The sequence below is a fragment of the Balaenoptera physalus genome (assembly GCF_965194825.1).
Source record: "Balaenoptera physalus genome assembly, chromosome: 5".
Taxonomy (NCBI): domain Eukaryota; kingdom Metazoa; phylum Chordata; class Mammalia; order Artiodactyla; family Balaenopteridae; genus Balaenoptera; species Balaenoptera physalus.
Genome location: NC_138884.1, coordinates 114,283,553 through 114,304,838, shown reverse-complemented (window position 1 = coordinate 114,304,838; position 21,286 = coordinate 114,283,553). Strand labels below are relative to the sequence as shown.

General features: G+C 46.3%; 1 protein-coding gene across 5 annotated transcripts in view; it reads right to left on the bottom strand.

The window, feature by feature from the left end:
* EVC (EvC ciliary complex subunit 1) overlaps positions 1–21,286 on the bottom strand; it is an 82,378-nt gene that overhangs the window by 40,681 nt on the left and 20,411 nt on the right. For all 5 annotated transcript variants that reach the window (XM_082462774.1, XM_082462772.1, XM_082462773.1 and 2 more), the window contains exons 6-10: positions 14,192–14,290; positions 11,289–11,426; positions 8,304–8,462; positions 3,837–4,053; positions 1,614–1,762 (exon numbers count right to left, since the gene is read on the bottom strand). In XM_082462774.1, the coding sequence (XP_082318900.1) occupies positions 1,614–1,762; positions 3,837–4,053; positions 8,304–8,462; positions 11,289–11,426; positions 14,192–14,290 (762 nt within the window). The remainder of the gene's footprint in view (positions 1–1,613; positions 1,763–3,836; positions 4,054–8,303; positions 8,463–11,288; positions 11,427–14,191; positions 14,291–21,286) is intronic.

Below are 21,286 nucleotides of genomic sequence, written 5' to 3'. Positions count from 1 at the left end.
TTCACGTGTTCATTCATTCTTTCCTTCACTTCTTCATTCATTTGTTTGACTCTTCTTTCATTTGTTGGTTCTTCACTCATTTCTTTGTTCCTTCAATTATGTGTTCCTTTGTTCTTCCATCCATCATTCATTGATTCATTCGTTCATTCAGTCATTCCCTCATTCCTTCATGCGTGCATGCATGCATGCGCTCAACCCTTCCCTCCTTGGTCCCGTGTTTCCTGAGCACCAGGTCCTGGCTGTGCTGAAGTCCTGGGTTGCAGAGCTGACGCTGTCACCGTCTCCACGCTCAGGACTTGCACTGAGCAATGTGATGTCAGAGAGAAGGGCCTACAAATCTCAGAGTAACAAACTGCTGTATAATCGTTATCTTTTCACTCTCATTTCAAATGGATCTTCTTAAAGACAGAAACAGCCCCCCACCCCACGGTATGACAAACCCCAGGAACCCCAGGCATGGGCCCTGGGAGGAGGCTCTGTGGGCAGGGAAGGGCACTGGACCAGGGAACCAGGGACGTGAAGACCTCTCCTCTGTTCTGGACGCTGGCTTCTCACTGGGGTATAGCCGCTGCCACCATGCTGGCCCCCAAGGAGGGCATGTGTCTGTGCTCTGGGCTGAGCCTGGACCCAGCTACAGGCCTGCCATCCCCTCGGCAGAGCTGAGACAAGCAAATGCTAGCGCAGGGCAGAAGGACCCAGAGAATTAGTCAGGCCACGCTGGCTGCCCCTTACTGGTCTGGCTGAGTCTTAACAACCCGGCAAGGTGGGTGCTATTATTCCCATTGCACAGATGAGGAAGCCAGAGGGTTAGCAAGGTCACTCAGACACAGCGGCAGAGCCAGCATCCAAAGCCAGGTCCTGCTGCCTCAGCACCCAAATGCTTAACAAGCCTGGGGGACGGCCACTGACAAGCAGCCCTGCCTACCCCCGCCCCACCTCCACCAACAGGGAAACACTGAGGCCGAGTCCTGCTCTCTCTCTGCGAACTGCAAGCCCTGGTCCTTCCAGCCTGTGCTGGCGCCAGCTCACTTGCTATCCCTCAAGCAGGGTGACACCTTGCTTCCTGCCCTCCAGCCGGTCCCCTTGTCCTTTTCCCAGTCAAGACCACGAGCGTTGGCTAGCTTGGCCACCTCCCTGGTCCTGCCTGCTCAGCCCCACATGCAGGGTCCTCCCCTGACTTGCCACCTGACCCAGCGAGGGGGCCCATCCCTGTGTCACAGGCTGCCTTACATCCAGGACGTGCCTGTCCCCTCTGGGGACATCGCACGCTGGTCTGCATCGCAGGTTGGGCCCTTGCCCTGCGCCATCTGTGTGAAGCCCTCTCCACGACCCCTCCCACCGTCTTTCCATCGTCCCAGTGAGGGCGGTGCTGCTCGAGCCACTGGCTTACAGACGAGGAAGCTAGGGATGCAGAGCCCAGGGGAGCTGGCTAAGGTCACTGGGCTGACAGGTGGGAGGCGAGGAGAGACCTCCTGTCTGGCAGATGCCAAAGCCTCTGGCTTCCCAAGCACGGTAGCGGGGGGCCGAGCCCCCTCCTGCCACCCTGATCAACCCGCGTGGCTCCCTGGGATGGCTGTGCCCACGGAAGTGGGAGCGAGTCAGGAGCAGGTCACCTGGAGGAACTCCTCGGGGTCGGCGGTCTGCGGCGCCGTGGCCAGGAAGCTCCTCTGTTCCTTTTGTTGGGCCAGCGTGAGCCTTGCCATCCCCTCCGCCTGGTGAACCAGTGAGGCCTTGACCAGGTCTCTGCCTCGCTGGACAAACTCTGAAATTGAAATGAAACAAGGTTGCTCCCCCCGCAAAACCTGCACTGGCTGCTTCTGCCAGCGCGTGGAGGGTCAGAAACTCTGGGGCAAGCCCCCTTTTTCTTCTGGTTTTATCATTCAGGTGTACGTGCTTCCAAAAGGCTGGTATTAGAAGCCCTTCAGGGTTCAGAGCAACATAAGAGGTTTTATGTAACTGCTGTGCAGGGCGGCCGGCCAACCTGACCAAGAAGTAAACAAAGGGGTATTTTCCCGGAGAAAAGAGTGTGAGGGAGGGGTAGGTGGCAGAGGGAGGGACAGGTGACACAGGGTACAGAGAGCCTGAGTCTTCAGGAAGATAGTGACATGTCAGACTGGAGTCGAGATTCAAAAACTGCCAGGGTGGGCTTCCCTGGTGGCGCAGTGGTTGAGAATCTGCCTGCCAATGCAGGGGACACGGGTTCGAGCCCTGGTCTGTGAAGATCCCACATGCCGTGGAGCAACTAGGCCCGTGAGCCACAATTACTAGGCCTGCGCGTCTGGAGCCTGTGCTCCACAACAAGAGAGGCCGCGATAGTGAGAGGCCCGCACACCGCGATGAAGAGTGGCCCCCGCTTGCCGCAACTAGAGAAAGCCCTCGCGCAGAAACGAAGACCCAACAAAGCCAAAAATAAATAAATAAATACATACATACATACATACATACATACATACATACATAAATGAATAAAAAACTGCCAGGGTGAGTTATTAGATCAGCAGAAGAGAAGGAGGGTGAACCCAAGGGCAAGGCCCCCTGTGGCAGGGTAAGGTGAACTTGGGGAGAAAGGGGCGGGGCCTAAAACCACCCCTCAGCCCACCCGCGTCATTCGGCCCCAGCAGTGTGCCAAGTACAGGGCCAGGAACTGGGGTCTACCAGTGAGCAGGACCCAGCCCAGCTCTCAAGATGCTCATGGTCCAGGGAAGACGAGGAATGCAGAAGGAGAAGAAATTATGCTGCATGAGGGCCGGGGCGGTGGGGGGGGAGGAGGAGTGGGAGGCGGAGAAGGAAGAGGGGGTACAGGCAGCCTGGGACCCCAGAGAAGGCTCCTGGGAGTACAGCCAAGGAAGAGGTGGGCCAGATTCTGTTCACTTGGGTTTTGGGGGAGGTGCTGAGCAAAGAAGCTGTTGAAGCAAGTGAGGGCCTGGCGACGAGGGGGCTGCAGTCCTTGGAAGCGTTGGTTTCAGCATCTCACACCATCCCCACCGCCACACACACACGTCATACCTCCTTCTGCACTTGCCCTAACGCAGGCACACTTCCTTAGGTTTGACCTGAGAATCTGTTTAGCCTCTAGCACCAAAGAAAAGAGTGCGGCCAGGTGGCCAGGAGAGACCGGCGTCCTCCCTCTGCCTGGGGTCCTCCCTCCACCCCTGACTGTCTCCTTGTCTCCCCGACCTTGTCCAAGTTCAACAGAGCCCCACCTAGGGGGCTGCTTCACCCTCCCATCCCAGCCACTCTCTTCCCACTGATAAAGCCCAGACCACTGTGTGCGGTGACCCCCAAGGCCAGATGCATTCAGATTCTACATGGTCCAAAGTTCCAGCCAACAGAAAGTTTTCCACGTGGTCACCTCCTGCAGGTGAAACACCTGGGTTTCCTCTTGCGGGTCCCACCAGCGGCGTGACCTGGACTGAGTCCCAGATGCCCTTGATGTCTTGAGCCCTGATCTGCCCATCTCCCAGGGTCGGGCCCGGGAGCAGTAGCGCGTGTGCGAAACAGCCACGCTGGGTTCCCTCTCCTGCCCCACGTGACTGACCCCTGTCCACGCTCACCCACCTGCAGCTGCGCCGGGCCCCGTGACACATGCAGGGCTTCTGGGCGTTCCTGCCTCCTTTGCCCTCTGCATGCTCCGGGTGCTTCTCTGGCAGCCTGAATCACTGACTATGATGTGGAGTGGGCAATCCCGGACCCCAGGAGGTGACCTGGGATGGCAGCCTGTGCTAGTCTCACGGGAGCTGCTCCTGACACCTGCAAGTGCCGCCACCGGCCCTGGCCCACACAGCCTGCAGCACACACGGGGTACCTGGGCGCCCGGGCCTGGCCCACTCGCTCACCCCTGCCGAAGCGCTCCGCCTCCTCCCAGAAGGCCTTGTGCTGCTGGGTCAGCAGCTCCTCCTTCTGCCGCCCCGACAGCTTCCCCTCGACGGTCAGCAGCTCCAGGCTGTGCGAGATGGCGGCCAGGCGGCATCTGGTCTCCTCCTGGATCTGCAGCTTCAGGAATTCAATTGTTTTGGCCACGTGTGCCCGCCCCATTGTCCTCTCCAGGGTGTCCTAAGAAGAGAAACACAGGCGACAACGGGCTGGAACGCCCTGGGTCAGCACTTGGCCCTGAGGGTCTGTAAACAGTCACGGGCTTGGTCCTGGGGCCCCACCTCCCTGTGAGCAGAGCACAGACCAAACTGCTCTCACGAGCTTCTTGTGTCTGCGCCTCAGATTGGGACAAAATGGTCCCGCACGGGGACGTGGTGAGGCTGACGCCGCATAACACGAGGAAAGCGCTTGGTACTCGGTGAGTGGGCCACGCTTCTGGGGAGGAATTTAATAAATGCACACGACCAAAGAGGAAAGTCCCCCTTTCCCATTGTCATCCCTCCCCAGTCGACGGGGCCTCAGGCCTCCACAGCCCTGGAGGAGAAACATTAGGAGAAACAATAAAGGTCACGGGACTTTTGGCTTTCGAGCCTCCGGGAACCTGAGTGCTGGGGATTAAAGAGATTTTCCGGGTAAGCCTGACCTGGAGGGTGACCCCCAGCCGTAAGACTTTAGAACAGGCCTGCCTGCCCTACCACGCTGTCCTTCACTTAGGACATGGCTCTCAGACAAGACGCCTCCCCCATGGAGGAAATGTCCACCAGAGGCAGGGGCGGACCCTGCAGGTCTGCATCTCCTGTCCTCGCGTCTCAGAGAGCAGCCGCTCCAGGAACCTTGTAGAATGAGAGCACGTGCACCACGTTAAAGCTGCACGCCCTGCGCCTCAGAAGGACACCTTTCCCACCTAGAGATGGGTCCCCAGGACCCCTGGCACGGCGGCCTGAGTTCGCCTCTGCCCTTCTTCCCCACCACGCCGGCACCCTTGCCTCCTTCACACCCCTCCGCTCCGTCTCCTTCCCGCTGGCCCAGAGCCACGGCCAGCTCAGGCCCTGGTCACTTCCGCCCTGGGCTACTGCCCAGGGCCGTCCCTGCTCTCCCAGCCTCCCACCTGCCCACTCCGCTCCGCCCCGCACAGCAGGCAGGGGGCCTTTCTGAGGTCCAAACGTGGCTCTGCCATCCTGGGGCCCAAACCCTGCAGTCACTGCCTTCAAACCAAGTCTAAACTCCTGGGCACGGTGCACAAGGCCCTTCAGGACCAAGCCTGGCAGAGTCTCCAGCCTCGTCCCACACACCTCCTTGCCCCTGGCTGCCCAACACACCCGGCCTTTGCACGCACGGGCCTCCGCCTGGAACACCCTCCCGGCCTCCTCTCACTCCCCTGCCTGGCTAGGTCCTGCTCATCCTCACGTGCTGTGTGGCACCTTCCCTGACCTTCTCCACCTCAACGGCCCCCTCCTCCCGTCTCTGCTGCTCCTGTGCCTCTGTCTAAGCATAGGGACAGTCCCAGGCTGGACTGAGAGCCCTTGAGACAGCAGCCATACCTGCAACACCCGGTAACCAGCCCTGGGCCTCACTGTTTGCTGAACTGCATTGGTCTGTGTTTGAACAACGTGTGAACAGGGCAAGGACAATGATCCCCCAGTTATGGACAAGAGCACTGAGGTTTATTCTGGAACGCCACCCAAATAGCCCAGGGACAGCGGCTCTGAACCTTCCTCTCCGCAAACTACATAAGCGGGCCCATGACCGCTAGAGGGCGCAAGAGGATAAGCGCTCGGTGCAGGTGTGGCCGGCAAGGGATCCAGCGAGGCTCAGGGCGTGGGGGACAGCACCCGGTGCCCAGAGCAGCCACCTCTAAGGCATCACGGTCAGGCCACCCGGCTGGAGAGTGACAGCTCAACCTCTGGATTTATATTCAAGGAAAGACAGGAGTAGAGTCGAGAGGTGAGCATGAGCAGAGGGGCATCAGATGGAAGGTGGGAGGAGTAAAGGGACTTGCATAGGAGGCGAGGGGCCACTGCTGGCTCTGAGAGCTGTAGCCAGTCCTCAAACGTGTCCGGGCTCAAATTTGGCTCCAGACCTGCATGACCTTGGGCACAGTGTCCTCACCTACGCCTGACTTACAGAGTGGATGTGAGCATTAAATAAGTTAAAATAGGTAAAGCACTTAAAATAGCAACCAGAAGATAGTAGGTGCTCGTGAATGCAAGCTGTCGTCATAATTATGTACAGCAGGTCCCCACATCCCTCCTGGCATCCTCTTTCTCTCGAGTATCCCTAGAAACTGATTCTGATGACCTCTGGGGCCCTTTCCGGGGCTCTTCCAGTTCTGATATTCAGCAACTCCATGCGACACATTCCGACTGCCCAGGCCAGAGTGCTCAGACGTCTCCAGCCTGAGAATTTGAATTCTTCTGGAGTTTATCAACAACATACGCTGACATACAGGCAGAGCCAACCCGTCCCTCTCTGTACAAACATAGATTGTAGCTCTTTCCACACATCATTACGATGACTTGTTTATGTCTATTTTGTTTGCTGACACTTGGCCTGCCAGAGTCTAATCGCTATCACATACTGAGCACTTCCCCTGGGCCAGGCTCTGTTCTAAAGGTCTTACATGTTGTCCACTTTCTAACACTCTCAGAGCTGATGCTATTCAGATTCCCATTTTACAGATGATGAAACTGAGTCACAGAGAGGTTAAGAGTAACCTGTTCAATGTCATACAGCTAATAAAAGGCAACTGTGGGATGAGCTCAGGTTTCTAGCTCCAGTCTGCAACACTGTTCCTGTAACAGGACGTGGCACACAGTAGGTGCTCATGAAATGCTGACAGAAGAAAAGGCCTACAGATAACCTGGAGAAAATTCTTTCCCTTCTTCCTATTTGGAAGTGACCGGCTAACACTCGGGCCAGAGTCAGCTAAGGATACATTTTTTTTCTGCATCAATATCCTGCTGATGGAATAATAATTAAATACAAAGAAAAAAAGAATAAAAGGAAAAAAGTCTTTCTTTTTTGATAAGCATTCATATCGGCAGCCTTAGCAAATCAAAATCCAATTCCAAGGGCCTTGGACGGCAAGCCAGGAAGCCTGGGGCACAGGCTGAGCGATATCATTAGGCAACATGGGAGTCCTAGGTGAGTCGCTCAGCTGGCTCCTCTGCTCTTTGGGAATGAAATATCTGTGTGTCTATCTTTCAGCAGTGCCGAGGAGGGTAAGGAAACTATACGTGCACGTGATAAGCAAAAGCAAAGAAAGTTCTCAAGCAGCTGCGTGCACCTGGGAGTTTGTTAAAAAATGCAGGTCCTGATTCAGGAGGGGGGACAAGATTCTGCATTTCTAACCAGCTCTCAGGTGACACTGATGCTACCGGTCTGCGGACCACACTTTGAGGAGCAGAGCAGTTTGTGCAGAAGCAGCAGGGACCACTCCATTCAGCAGCACCTTCTCCTCAGGTCTGAGGAGCTGAGTCTCTGAGCTGAGGGCAGGGCGGCTGCTGCAGGTTTCTGAGTCAGGAGTGACCTGGGCAGGTGCACAGGTCTGAGATGTAATTCATGAGTTCTCAAGGTCAGAGGAAGGGGAAATGGGTGGGTAGTGCCCTGGACTTTGCACACAGCAGGGCTAGACCGAAACCTCCACAACAAAACCCGAAGGTGACCGAGCATTTCCCCGGGCCCTGCCTGCAGCAACTCCTGGGGACCACCTATTTTAAGTACAGTAATTGAAGCTCAGAGGGGTTAAGTAACCTCTTCGAGATCACACAGCTTCAGGTGGCTAAGCTTAGAGTCAAAGTCGGACTTGGATTTGTGGATTCCTCTGCGCCAGTGGTTTGCATTCCCAGCTATACATCAGAATTGTTTGGGGAGTTTTAAAAACAGCAATGCCAGGTCCTCCACATCAGACCAATCAGACTGGATCTCTGTGCAAGTGGCCCGGGACATGGGCATTATTTTAAGCCCCCTAGGTGATACATGGGGCCGTCAGGAGAGCTAACTGAAGCTCCGTCCACACCAGTGGGCATCAACTATGACTACTCACTGTGGTCACCTGGAACCTTAACAAATCCAGACTAAGTCAGAATCTCTGGGGTGGGGACCCATCTTGGACCCAAGCATCAGTACCATGTAAACCTCCTCAGATAACTCCAACGTGCAGCCAGGATTGAGAACCAGTGCCCTATGCTGTAGTGACGTGGAGCGGGCCAGTCTCTCCACTAAAGGAATGGTTAGATGGATGGACGGACAGATAAATGACTGATGGACAGATGGAGGGATGGATGGATACCCTGCTTTTCTCTGGCCTCTATATCCCTTTCTACAATCTGCAGGTGTTGAACTTAATGACCCCTACGGTGCTCCAAGCTTCCGGATTCCACGTCTCTAGTTGGAATATCACGTTCCCTCCCTGCCCCCTCCAGCGTTACCAGAGCCTGCAAATCCTGAGAATCACGCAATAGCCCTTCAGCTGCAATCATTCTTTCTGTCAGAGTCATCATGAGCTGTCGGGCTTTGGAGCTGGAACACTTAAATTGGTCCACCAGAAAGTGCTGGATGTTTTCCATCTGTTTCCAGAAAGCTTCCATCTGTGAAATGAGAATGAGATGCAAGAGGTGGGGGGAGAAAACTTATTTAAGAAAGCTTTAAAGCTGTCCGGCTCAGGTTTGGGCATTACTATTCACCCCTTATCACAAACTGAGATTATAAACAATTCTACACGTTGGAGAAAGTTATCTTGGCAACAATCACATTCTCCAGAGGTTCCTCTTTGTAGGTGCCAGTCAGTTTCAAGGTGGCTTTTCAGCAAACACCAACAGGCTGCTGATAAGGAAGGCAAGCACCATGAGATCCCCCAGCTCAAACAGCTGAAAGACTGCCCAGCGGTGGGGTGGGGAGTGTGGGGGGTGCATGAAATTCGACAATGCGCTCCTGGAAGCTTCCAGATCTTTAAAGGGGATTAAACGCATCCTGGAAATAAAAGCATGAATGGCCATTTAAATATTGATTATTGTCCTAAAAGTATAAAAGAACAATATGACAGAGATGACGATGACCATAAAAACATTTTGCCTTCAAATCTTTTTCCTTTCTCCACCATCTTATTAGGAAGAGAGTAGGGAATCGCCAAGTGGTTTAGAACGTTGGGGGCTAAATTTTTGTCACCGCAGCCTTCCAGAGCTCTAAGAACAACAATGCCCATAGTCATAGCAACTTTTCTTTACGGCATGCAGGTTATAAGCCAGGCTCCGTGCTTCACACATTTTATTTCTAGATGAAATATGTATCGGAGGGACAAGGAACAGCCTCAGAAAGTTAGGTCACTCGACAAGGGTCACAGAAGCAACGAGAAGCAGAGGCATATTTGATTCAGGTCCCTTCAACTCCCACAGCTGTGATTTTCTCCATCTTGGCTCCACCTCTCAGATGCTGAGATGGACGTTGCTTGCTGGGCAGGGTGTGGGAGGGGTCAGGGCTTAGTGGCTCCAGAAGCCCATGCTGATCTTCTTGCTGTGGCTAAAGGTGGAGAGAGACGGCGACCTGAAACTCTGAGTTAATCCGGCCAGCCATCTCTCAGGGGCTGGGCATGGCCAGGAGAAAACCCACACCTGTGCGAACTGGCACCTCTTCGAAAGTTTGGTGTCCTGTCTCAAGGGCCTCGTGGCAGCTCAGCAAACCCTTTATCTGCCCTGGCCACCTCCTCCCTCACATTCACACCCTGCTCTTGCCCCCTCTCGCCCCAGCAGATGACCTCTTCCCAACTGCTCTCAGAGAATGTGGACTGTCATCTGTGAATTCCTGCACATCCGGAAACAGAGTTCCACATCCAAGCAGCTTCGCCTCTTCTCTTCCCATTGCAGAGAACCAGGACGTCCACTCCGTTCTTCTGAAAAACTCGTGACTCCCGTGGCATCCGTGACATGACTTTCTCCTGGTTCTTCAAGGTCCATGCTCTGCTTCTTGTTTTGATTCTCCTTGACTCCTGCTCCTTCAATGCTGGCAAGATCCAAGATTTGGCATGAGGCTCCTTTCTTTACCCCTTCTACACACACCCCTGGACCAGAAGCATCTCTGTTAGTGAAGGACACCAATACTTTGGAGAATCTTATGAGAACTATCAATCCTCTGCCTGAAATGTGCAGACATGGACAAGATATTCCACTGCTGTGGGGAGTCTAGGCACCACCAGAATCTGGGCTGAGTACCCTCCCTTAGCCATCTCATCCCGAGAATACCCTCGCTCTCCATGTGATCCTACCTGAGCTTAGTGGAGACTCTCCATCCCCAGGCATCTCCAACTCAGGATGTCAAGCCACACTCACCATCTTCCCTCCCAACTTGTTCTCATTCTGGGATCCTTATTTCCGTAGACCTGATCCTCTACACCCTCCTCTTCCCACCACCACCTCCTTAGACACCACCCTATCAGCTCTCCCACTTTTTCTTACCTCTCCATCCCTACTGCAATTGCCTTCACGAAATTCCTACTGGATTAGCCCCAAAGCTCCTAACAATCCTCCACACAGCAGCCTGGGCAGTCCTTCTAGAACAGGGCCAAGCCACCCTCTGCTGCTTCAGTGACGCCCATCTCCTTGGCATGAGATGAAAACCCTCAGGGAAGACCTCTGGCTTTATCTTGCTCAGCCCGCTTCCTAGCCCTGGCTCCCTTCTCTGCCCACCCACTGGACAGCATCCATCCACACTTCTCCCCAAAAGCTTCTCGATGGCCCTTTCTTCTGCAGAGACCTCCATAACCCTGGGGTAAAATGAATCGCTCTCCCCGCTGTACCTCAGTCTTCCCATACTTCTATCTATCATGGCACTTGTAACCCACAAAGTCCTCATCCGTTCACCTGTCAGTGCCCCCCACCAGACAGGCCTGAGCATCTCCCTGGCAGGGCCAGGTCTAAGTTCATTTTGAATTCCCAGAGTCCAACACAACACCTGGGTGCCAAGAAAATATTTGTTTAATTCGTAATATATGAACAGCAGGTAGTAGAACCTCAAAGAAAAAAGAGTTTGAGGGAAGCCAACCTCTCTAGAATTTAAAACATGCTTTTATGAGTGATGCATGGAGTTTGAGAAGTTAGCAGCTGGCATCTGCTCTAAGCCACAGGGCGGTAATGACACAGAGGGTTAGAGTGATCTTTGCTTTGAATGATAAAAAGATCAATGTAAAATTTAAACAAGGAGAATTCATAAAGAGGAAAAAAAGACTCCCTCAGTAAATCTTGGCCCCTTAATTATACCTTCTCTACCACTTAATTTCAGAAACTGGATCCCTGGCTCCAGGGAAGAACACAACAGGGAATTCTAGTATTAAACATGCTTCTAGGTACCATCTCTTTAATCTCGCCAAATGAACTGTCCCAGAAACCACACTTTTTATAAGGGAAAGAAAATCCATCACATACATTAGCTATTAGCTGCTCAGAATATTCTCTCTCCTTCTTTTCTACATCTGCCAGGGTGATGTATTCAGAGTCACCAGCACCCAACATCTCCGTGTTTGACAGTCTGACCTGAAGTCTCTTTTCTAATTCCTCCAAATCCTGGAGAAAAAAAGAAAAAGGCAAATACAGAAAAAACCTAATGTATCTTAAATTCTAGAGAAGAAATGCTTTTATTTTCACCCCACTATCATAAAATATTTCTTAACCATAATTAAATGCTTTGGGTGTTGTCCTACTGAAGGACTGATGATAAACATCATCACAGAGCTTCGGGAATAATGGATTACGTATTTTCTTCTATAGTCTTTCCCTCATCCCCCCAAAATACGCCATATTTTTAAAACAATGAAATAGTATCTTCCTATCTTTATGAAGTCCGGGAACATGTCATGACATCTGGGCTGTGGGATGGAGTGTCTCCTCCCCACTCCTCTGGTTTCCATGGGGAAGGATTACTTAGTACACCCCAGGGAGGAAGTGATATGTATCTGACTGGCGGTTCAAAAGCAGGAAGTGAGCACAGCCCCTAGCTTGCCCAACCTCTTCCTCTTTGGGGTGGACCATTCAGGGGTGGCCACTGCTCTGGTGTGACCTCAGCCCAGAGTGAGCTGGGCAGCAAAGGTCCCTCTTCTGTGTGCGGAGGCCTGAGGTGGCCCAGCTTTGCCAGGAAGCAATTTAGGTAAGCAATTTAGCTAATCCTGGGATTCAGTGTTAGGAAGCAAGCCATGATCGCTGTGCACCTAAGCTATGTCTTCCAAGCTGGCCCCTTTCAGTGATAAAGCTGACATTTCTCTGTCTCCCCAACACTTTCTCTTAATTAACTCAGAACTTAGAAGGAAAAGGGGAACACTATGTATGGAGTCCTTCAAACCCCAACCTGGAGTGTGGAGGGTTTGTTTTCTGTTCTGTTTTCTGGGCTGTTCTGTTTTCTCTAGACCTGTGTTCACTGACATGTAATCAACACTGGTGTGGGTCCAAATTCATTAGGAAAACTGCTATTGATTATCCAAGGGGAAGCCATGTGTGACTTCTCATTCTCACAGCATCTCTACAAGAGATAAATGAGGGTTCTTTTCCAGATGAGGAACCTTATCTATGGGAAGTTGATATATTTCGTCCAAAGTCTCCCAGTAGGAAGTGGTGTGCTAGGCTAGGCCCCTTAGGCTCACTGACTCCAGAGCCCCACTCTTCTAACTGCATGTGCTATGCTGCTTCTCTCCAAAGCAGCTGCCATTTCTGGGCACTTCTCATCTTCATCTAGAAGTTCTGAGGCTGTTGTCAATATTATAGGAAAGTATGCATTTAAAGCCCTTGGCCAGACTACCTCCACTGAACAGTAGCCACTGACATAATTAAGATGCTCTGGAAGTGGTAGAGGTGGGATTTGATCCCAGGCCTGCAGATACCAAAGCTCTTATTCTCTCCATATGACATTCATTACTAGTACAATTACAAGTACCACCACCATTATCATTCTTTTTGTCATTGGAGAGTCATTTAAACTCATTGAGCCTCAAATTCCTCAGCTATAAACAAAAAGAATGATGGGCACTCACAGGGCTGTTGTGAAGATTAAATAATGTGTGTAAAGCACTCTGTGCATTGCCTGATGATAAGGATCACAGCAGTGGTGGTACTGAGGATGATGACAATGATGTTAACAAAAATGAAGATGTACTGCCTTCTCCCTGGGATGTAGTGATGAATCCTCCCCCTTGGAATCCAGAAGAGTGAGGAAGAAACACTCCCTCCTCCCAATCCCCCAGATCTCATGGTTGCAGTGATAAGGATGATAATGATGACTATGATGAAGATAATGGTGGTGATGGAAGGAATGAGGATTATGACAATGATATGATAATGAAGACGAAAGTCGTGATGGCAGAAGTGAGGATGATGAGGATGATGGTGGAGGTGGTGATGGTCATGGTAACGAAGACGAGAATAACGATGCAGATGAGGATGATGGTGGCAATGGGAGGAGTAAGAATGATGGCAACAACGATGGTGGCGATGATGAAATGTTGGTAGTGGTGGTGGTAATGAGGAGGAGGATGGTGATGGTGGTGGTAATGAGGATGATGAGAATGATGATGAAGACAATGGTAACAGTGGTGATGGTCATAATAAGAACGATTATGACGATGATGACAATAATAAAGACGGTGGTGGCGATGGTGATGATAATGATAGTGGTGGTGGTGATTGTGTTGGTAATAAAACGATAATAATGGCAATGATATTGATGATGATGATGAAGATGATTGTGGTGGTGTTGGTGGGAATGGGAATGATGGCAGCGATCATATAATCAGGGTCTGGTTGTTACTTTGCTAGGCGCTTCATACACATTTTCTTCTTTCTGTAATCCCACAGGATGGGAATTATTATCCCATTGCACAAAGGAACAACCTAGGATTCTGAGAGTTTGTGAAAGACAGGACCAGGATATCAATCTCCACCACTCTGACTCCAAGCCCTGACTCATTTTGCTGCACATAAAACAATATAAAGCTTGTATAAAACACTGAAATGAGAAGAATGCAAAGTAGTAGGAAGAGTTATAACCAATAAGCAAATTATATATTTTAAAATACCCCAAACTTGTACAGAAAATAGAATCAATAGTGGTTCTCTTTGAGTAGTGGGCATGACCAACATTCTCTTTTTTTCTACTTATTTTTCCACATTTTAATAATACACATTGTTAGTTTTATGTTTATAGCTATACTTTTATATACCATATTGTGTTGAAAAGTATATATTGTAATAAACTATTTTTATACATTGAAAAACACTTTACTGTTTTATATATCATAATAAACTATTTTTAAGTTATTTTGAAATATAGGTTGAAGACTTACATTTTCTTGTTTTGAGAGAATCTTCTGGTATAATTCATCATCAGTCTTCTTTTTAGGAAGAAGGTCAAGGAGGCACATTTTAAAAATCTGAATAAACATCTATTGCCAAAAAGGGAAACATAACATAGAGAAAGGTTTCAACAATGGTATTTCCCTTCCCTCCTTTTTCTCCTGCCTCCTTCTTTCTCTCTCCCCCAACTGCCCACACACTTTTCAATCTAGGAAAAGACCTCAGATTAAAAGTCATGACAATGGCCTGTAATGGACTGCATTTTCATGAAGCTTCTAAAGAAAAATGCTTCATTTCTTCTGCACATACTTATGAGGAGCCCACTCTGTGGGAAGCCCCCACTTTCCCCATTTCCATGAGTCAAGAAAACAGGCGAGGCGAAGGGGGGTTGCTTCTTTGTGGAAAGAATCAGAGGGATGGTTGTACGGAAATGGGACGTGTAAAGTCATCCACTCCAGCCCCCTGTCTCAATGGACGAACATGTCCTCTAAACCAAGAAGGGTCCTCCATAGGCAGGGACACGCTGGCAAGTCCAAGGGTGCTGTGTCCACAATTTGTTTAATCATTCACCTATTGCAGGACATCTGAGTATTTCCAGTTTGGGGCTATTACAAATAAAGCTGCTATGGACATTTACATACAGGTTTTTGACTGAACATATGTGTTTCTGAGATGAATGTCCAAGACGGCAACTGCTGGGTCTTCTGGTAATTGTATATTTCGTTTTATGAGAAATCGCCTGTTTTCCAGAGTGGCATTTTATATTCCCACCAGCAATGTATGAGTGATCCAGTTTCATTACAACCCCACAAGCATTTGGTGGTGTTATTTTTATTTTAGTCATTCTGATAGGTGTGTAGTCATATCTTGTGGTTTTAATTTGCATTTCCCTAATGGCTTAATGATGTTGAACATCTTTTCATGTGCTTTTGTGTGTGTTTCCTTGCCAGCTGTACATTCTTTTTGGTGAAATAATCTGTTCATGTCTTTTGCCCATTTTCCAATCGGATTGTTTACTTATTTCTTTTTCTTTTTTTTTATTATTATTTTTCTAACATCTTTATTGGAGTATAATTGCTTTACAATGGTGTGTTAGTTTCCGCTTTATAACAAAGTGAATCAGCTACACATATACATATTTCCCCACATCTCCTCCCTCTTGAGTCTCCCTCCCACCCTCCCTATCCCACCCCTCTAGGTGGTCACAAAGCACCGAGCTGATCTCCCTGTGCTATGCGGCTGCTTCCCACTAGCTATCTCTTTTACATTTGGTAGTATATATAAGTCCATGCCACTCTCTCACTTCGTCCCAGCTTACCCTTCCCCCTCCCCGTGTCCTCAAGTCCATTCTCTATGTCTGAATCTTTATTCCTGTCCTGCCCCTAGGTTCTTCAGAACCGTTTTTTTTTTTTTTCTTTTAGATTCCATATATGTGTGTTAGCATACGGTATTTGTTTTTCTCTTTCTGACTTACTTCACTCTGTATGACAGACTCTAGGATTGAGGTTTGAGAGTTCCTCATATATTCTAGGTATTAGTCCTTTCTTAGAATGTGGCTTGCAAAATATTGCCTCAGTCTTTTCATCCTCTGAACAGGATTTTTTGCAGAGCATAAGTTTTTTATTTTGATGAGTTTCAATTTGTTTTCCCTTTTATGGGTCACACTTTTGGTGTTAATCTAAGAACTCTTTCCTTAGATCCCAAAGATTTTCTCCTTTGCTTTTTTTTCTAAAAGATTCATAGTTTTATATTTTACATTTAAGTACATGATCCATTTTGAGTTAATTTTTGTATGAGGTATGAGGTTTAGCTTGAGGTTCATTTTGTTTTGCTTATGGATGTCCAACTGCATGATTTAATGAAAAGCTTATCATTCCTCCACTGAATTCCATTTGCACCTCTGTCAAAGGTCAGTTAGACGTATTTGTGTAGTAAGGAGCTTTTTTTTTTGAAGAGTAATTGACATAACCAGCTTTGTTCTTCTTTCTCAAGACTGCTTTGGCTATTTGGGGTCTTGGGGGTTCATACAAATTTTAGGATTGTTTGTTCTATTTGAAACATGCCATTCAGATTTTGATAGGAATTGCATTGAATCTGTAGACTACTTTGAGTAATACAGACATTTTAACAATACTAATTCTTTCAACACATGAGCATGGAATATCTTTCCATTTATTTGTGTCTTCTTTGATTTCTTTCATCAATGTCAAGTTTTCAGTGTACAAGTTTTTCACCTCCTCAGTTAAATTTATTCCTAGGTCTTTTATTCTTTTTGATTGAATTGTAAATGGGATTGTTTTCCCAATTTCTCTTTCTGATAGTTTGCTTTTAATGTATAGAAACACAACAGATTTTTGTACATTGTACCCTGTAACTTTACTGAATTTATCAGTTCTAACAGTTTTTTGTCCAGTCTTTCCTATGTGTAAAATCATGTCTTCTGAAAATACTGACAGCTTTACTTCTTCCTTTCCATTTTGGATGCCTTTTCTTTCTTTTCCTTGCCTAATTGCTCTGGGTAGTAATTCCAATATTATGTTGAATAAAAGTGGCGAGAGTGGGCATCCTTGTATTGTTCCTGATCTTAGAGGAAAAGCTTTCAGCTTTTCACTGTTGAGTATGATGTTAGTTGCAGGTTTGTCATATATGGACTTTATTATGTTGAGGTACATTCTCTCTATACCTACTTTGTTGAGTTTTTATCATAAATGCATGTTGAATTTTGTTAAATGCTTTTCTGTTTTGAGGTGATATGATTTCTATCCTTCATTTCGTTAATGTGGTATATCATGTTGATTGATTTGTGCATGTTGACCATTCTTGCATTCCTGGAATAAATCCCACTAAATTATGGTATATGATCCTTTTAATCTGTTGCTGAATTTGGTTTGCTAATATTTTGTTGAGGATTTTTGCATCTATGTTTACCTGAGATATTCGCCTGTAATTTTCTTCTTTTTTTTTCTGGCATCCTCGTCTGGTTTTGTTATCAGGAAAATGCTGGCCTAGTGAAATGAGTTTGGAAGCATTCCCTACTCTTCAATTTTTTGTAAGAGTTTGAGAAGGATAGGTATTAAATCTTCTTTAAGTGCTCGGTAGAATTTACCAGTGAAGCCATCTGGTCCTGTACTTTTGCCTGTCGGGAAGTTTTTGCATACTGATTCAATCCTCTTACTAGTAATCAGTTTATTCAGATTTTCTCTTTTTATGATTCCATCTTGGAAGAGTCCATGTTTCTAGGAATTTATCCATTTCTTCTTGGTTGTCCAATTGTTGGCACATAATTGTTCATAGTAGTCTCTTATGATCCTTTGTATTTCTGTGGTATCAGTTGTAACTGCTCTTTCATTTCCGATTTTATTTATTTGAGCCCATACTCTTCTTTTCTTTGTGAAGCTAGCTAAAAGTTTGTCAGTTCTGTTTATCTTTTCAAAGAACCAGCCATTGTTTCATTGACCTTTCCTATGCTTTTATTTAGTCTATTTCATTTATTTCCGCTCTGATCTTTATTTTCCTTTCTTCTACTAACTTTGGGCTTGGTTTTTTCTTCTTTTTCTAGTTCCTTTAGGTGTAAAATTGGATTGTTTTTCTGAGATTTTTCTTGGTTTTTTTGAGGTAGGCCTGTATGGCTATGAACTTCCCTCTAGAAACTGCTTTTGCTGCATCCCATAGATTTTGGTAAATTATATTTCCACTTCTATTTGTCTCAAGGCATTTTGTGATTTCTCCTTTGATTTCTTCATTGACCCATTGGCTGTTCAGTAGCACATTGTTTAATATTCACATATTTGTGATTTTTCCAGTTTTCTTCCTGTACAGGTATCCCTCGTTTTATTGAACTGTGCTTTATTGCACTTTGCAGATATTTCATTTTTTACAAATTGAAGGTTTGTAGCAACCATGTGTTGAGCAAGTCTATCGGCATCATTTTTCCAACAGCATTTTCTCACTTTGTGTTTCTGTGTAACATTTTGGTAATTCTTGCAATATTTCAAACCCTTCACCAGCAAAAAGATTACAGTTTGCTGTAGGCTCAGATAATGGTTAGCATTTTTAAACAACAAAGTATTTTTTAATTATGGTATGTACATTGTTCTCATAGACATAATGCTATTGCACACTTAATAGACTACAGTATAAACATAACTTTCATATGCACTGGGAAACCAAAAATTCATGTGACTCACTTTATTGTGATACTTGCTTTATTGCAGTCATCTGGAACTGAACCCACAATATCTCCAAGGTATGCCTGTAATTGATGTCTAGTTTCATACCATTGTGGTTGGAAAAGATGCTTGATGTGATTTTGATCTTAAATTTATTGGGACTTGTTTTGTGACTTAACATATCATCTATTCTGGAGAATGTTCCATGTGCACTTGAGAAGAATGTGTATTCTGCTGCTTTTGGATGAAATATTCTGTTTATATATATTAAGACTATGTGGTCTAATGTGTACTGTAAGGTTGATGCTTCCTCACTGACTTTCTGTCTGGATGATCTATGCATTGATGTAAATGGGATATTAAAGCCCCCTGCTATAATTGTATTGTTGTCAGTTTCTCCCTTTAGATCTGTTAATATTTGCTTTAGATGTTTAGTTGCCCCTATACTGTATGCATAAATACTTACAAATGTTATATCCTCTTGTTGCACTTACCCCTTTAACATTATATAATCCCCCTCTTTTTCTTTTATTACAATTTTATTTTAAAGTCTACTTTTTTCTCATGTAAGTATAGCTATACCAGCTTTCTTTTGCTTTCCATTTGCATGAACATCTTTTTCCATGCCTTCACCTTCAGTCCATGTGTGTACTTGTGTACATATATCTTTAATGAGTCTCTTGTAGGCAGTATATAGATGGGTCTTGTTTTTTTAATCCATTCAGTCACTCTATGTCTTTTGATTAAAGAATTTAGTACTTTTACATTTAAAGTAATTATTGATAGGTATGTACTTATTGCCATTTTGTTCATTGTTTTCTGGCTGTTTTGTTGTTATTTTCTGTTCCTTTCTTTTACTCTTGCTCTCTTCCCTTGTGGTTTGATGACTTTCTTTAGTGTTTTGCTTAGATTCTTTTCTTACTATCTTTTGTATATCCAATATAGGTTTTTGCTTTGTGGGTACCATGATGCTCATATAATATTTATATATTTAACAGTATATTTTAAGTTGATAGCAAATTAAGTTTGAATGCAATCTAAAACTCGACATTTCCCACCCACCCTCTGCTCCTGGCACACACATATTATGCTTCTTGATGTCACATTTTACATCTTTTTATTTTGTGTTTCTGTGATTATTGTAGTTATATTTTTACTACTTTTGTCTTTCAGTCTTCATACCAACTTTGTAAGTGGTTAATAACCTTTACTATATAATTACCTTTACTAGTAAGATTTTTACTTTTGTATGTTTTCTTGTTACTAATTAATGCTCTTTCTTCTCAGGTTAAAGAAGTCCCTTTAACAATTCTTGTAAGGTTGGTTTAGTGGTGATGATCTCCTTTAGCTTTGGCTTGTCTGGAAAACCCATTATCTCTCCAACTCTAAACAATAACCTTGCTGGGTAGAGTATTCTTGATTGGAAGTTTTTTCCTCTCAGCACTTTAAATATATCATGGCACTCCTTCTGGCCTGCAAAGTTTCTGCTGAAAAATCTGCTTATAGTCTTTTGGGGGTTCCCTTGTAGTTAACAAGTTGTTTTTTAATCTTGTTGCTTTAAGATTCTCTCTTTAACTTTTGACTTTTAAATCTTAATGTATCTTGGTGTGGATCTTTTGGGGTTCATCTTTTTTGGAACTCTCTGGGCTTTCTGGATCTGGATGTCTGTTTCCTTCCCCTGGTTAGGAAAGTTTTCAGCCATTATTTCTTTAAATATGCTTCCTGCCCCTCTCTCTCTTCTCCTTCTCGGACCCCTGGTATTGCGAATGTTATTTCATGTGATATTGTCCCATAGGTCCCTTAAGCTAGCTTCACTTTTTAAAATTCTGTTTTCCTTCTGCTGTTCTGTTTGGGTGCCCTGTCTTCTAGATCACTGATTTTTTCTTCTGCTTCACCTAGTCTACTGTTGAACCCCCTAGTGTATTTTTCAGTTCAGTTATTGTATACTTTGGCTCTGTGACTTCTGTTTGGTACTTACATTTTCTATCTCTTTGTTGAATTTCTCACTCTGTTCATCCATTCTTCTCCTGAGTTTGATGAGCATTTTATGACCATTATTTGAACTCTTTAATCAGGTAAATTACTTATCTCCTTTTCATTAAGGCTTTTTTCCTGACGTTTTATCTTGTTCTTTTGTTTGAACATATTGCTCTGTTTCCTCATTTTGATTGATTGTGTTTGTTTCTATGTATTAGGCAAAACAGCTACCTCTCCCAGTCCTGAAGAAGTGGCCTTGTAAAAGATAAACTTTATCTTTCAACCTTGCCCTAGCTCATGGTTGTCTCTCAAACCTTTGTGATTGTCTAAGCAGCCTAATTTACTCTTTTTCATTCTTTTCTTTTTAAAAATTAATTAATTAATTAATTAATTTTTGGCTGCGTTGGGTTTTCGTTGCTGCGCGCGGGCTTTCTCTAGTTGCAGTGAGCAGGGGCTACTCTTCGTTGCAGTGCGTGGGCTTCTCATTGAGGTGGCTTCTCTTGTTGCGGAGCACGGGCTCTAGGCGTGTGGGCTTCAGTAGTTGTGGCTCACAGGCTCTAGAGCACAGGCTCAGTCGTTGTGGCGCACGGGCTTAGTTGCTCCGCAGCAGCCTAATTTATTCTTGATGGGTCCCACTTGTTGAGGGTATGCCAAGAGTGTTAGCCATGAAGGAGCTGTTCACCGGTTTTTAGGTCTTTTTCAGAGGGATCTATTTCATATGTAGCTATAGATTCAGTGTGCCCATAGGAGGAGGTGAGAACAGGATCTTCCTACGCCATCATCTTGGACTGCCCCCGTGGTAAGACATTTTTAAATGCACGGGTGAGCAGATGTTTTTCTCCAAATGCCCACAAAGTAAATATTTTGGGGTTTGCAGGCCATACTATCTCTTTTGCAACTATTTAATTCTGCTGTTACAGCATGAAGGCAGCCATAGGT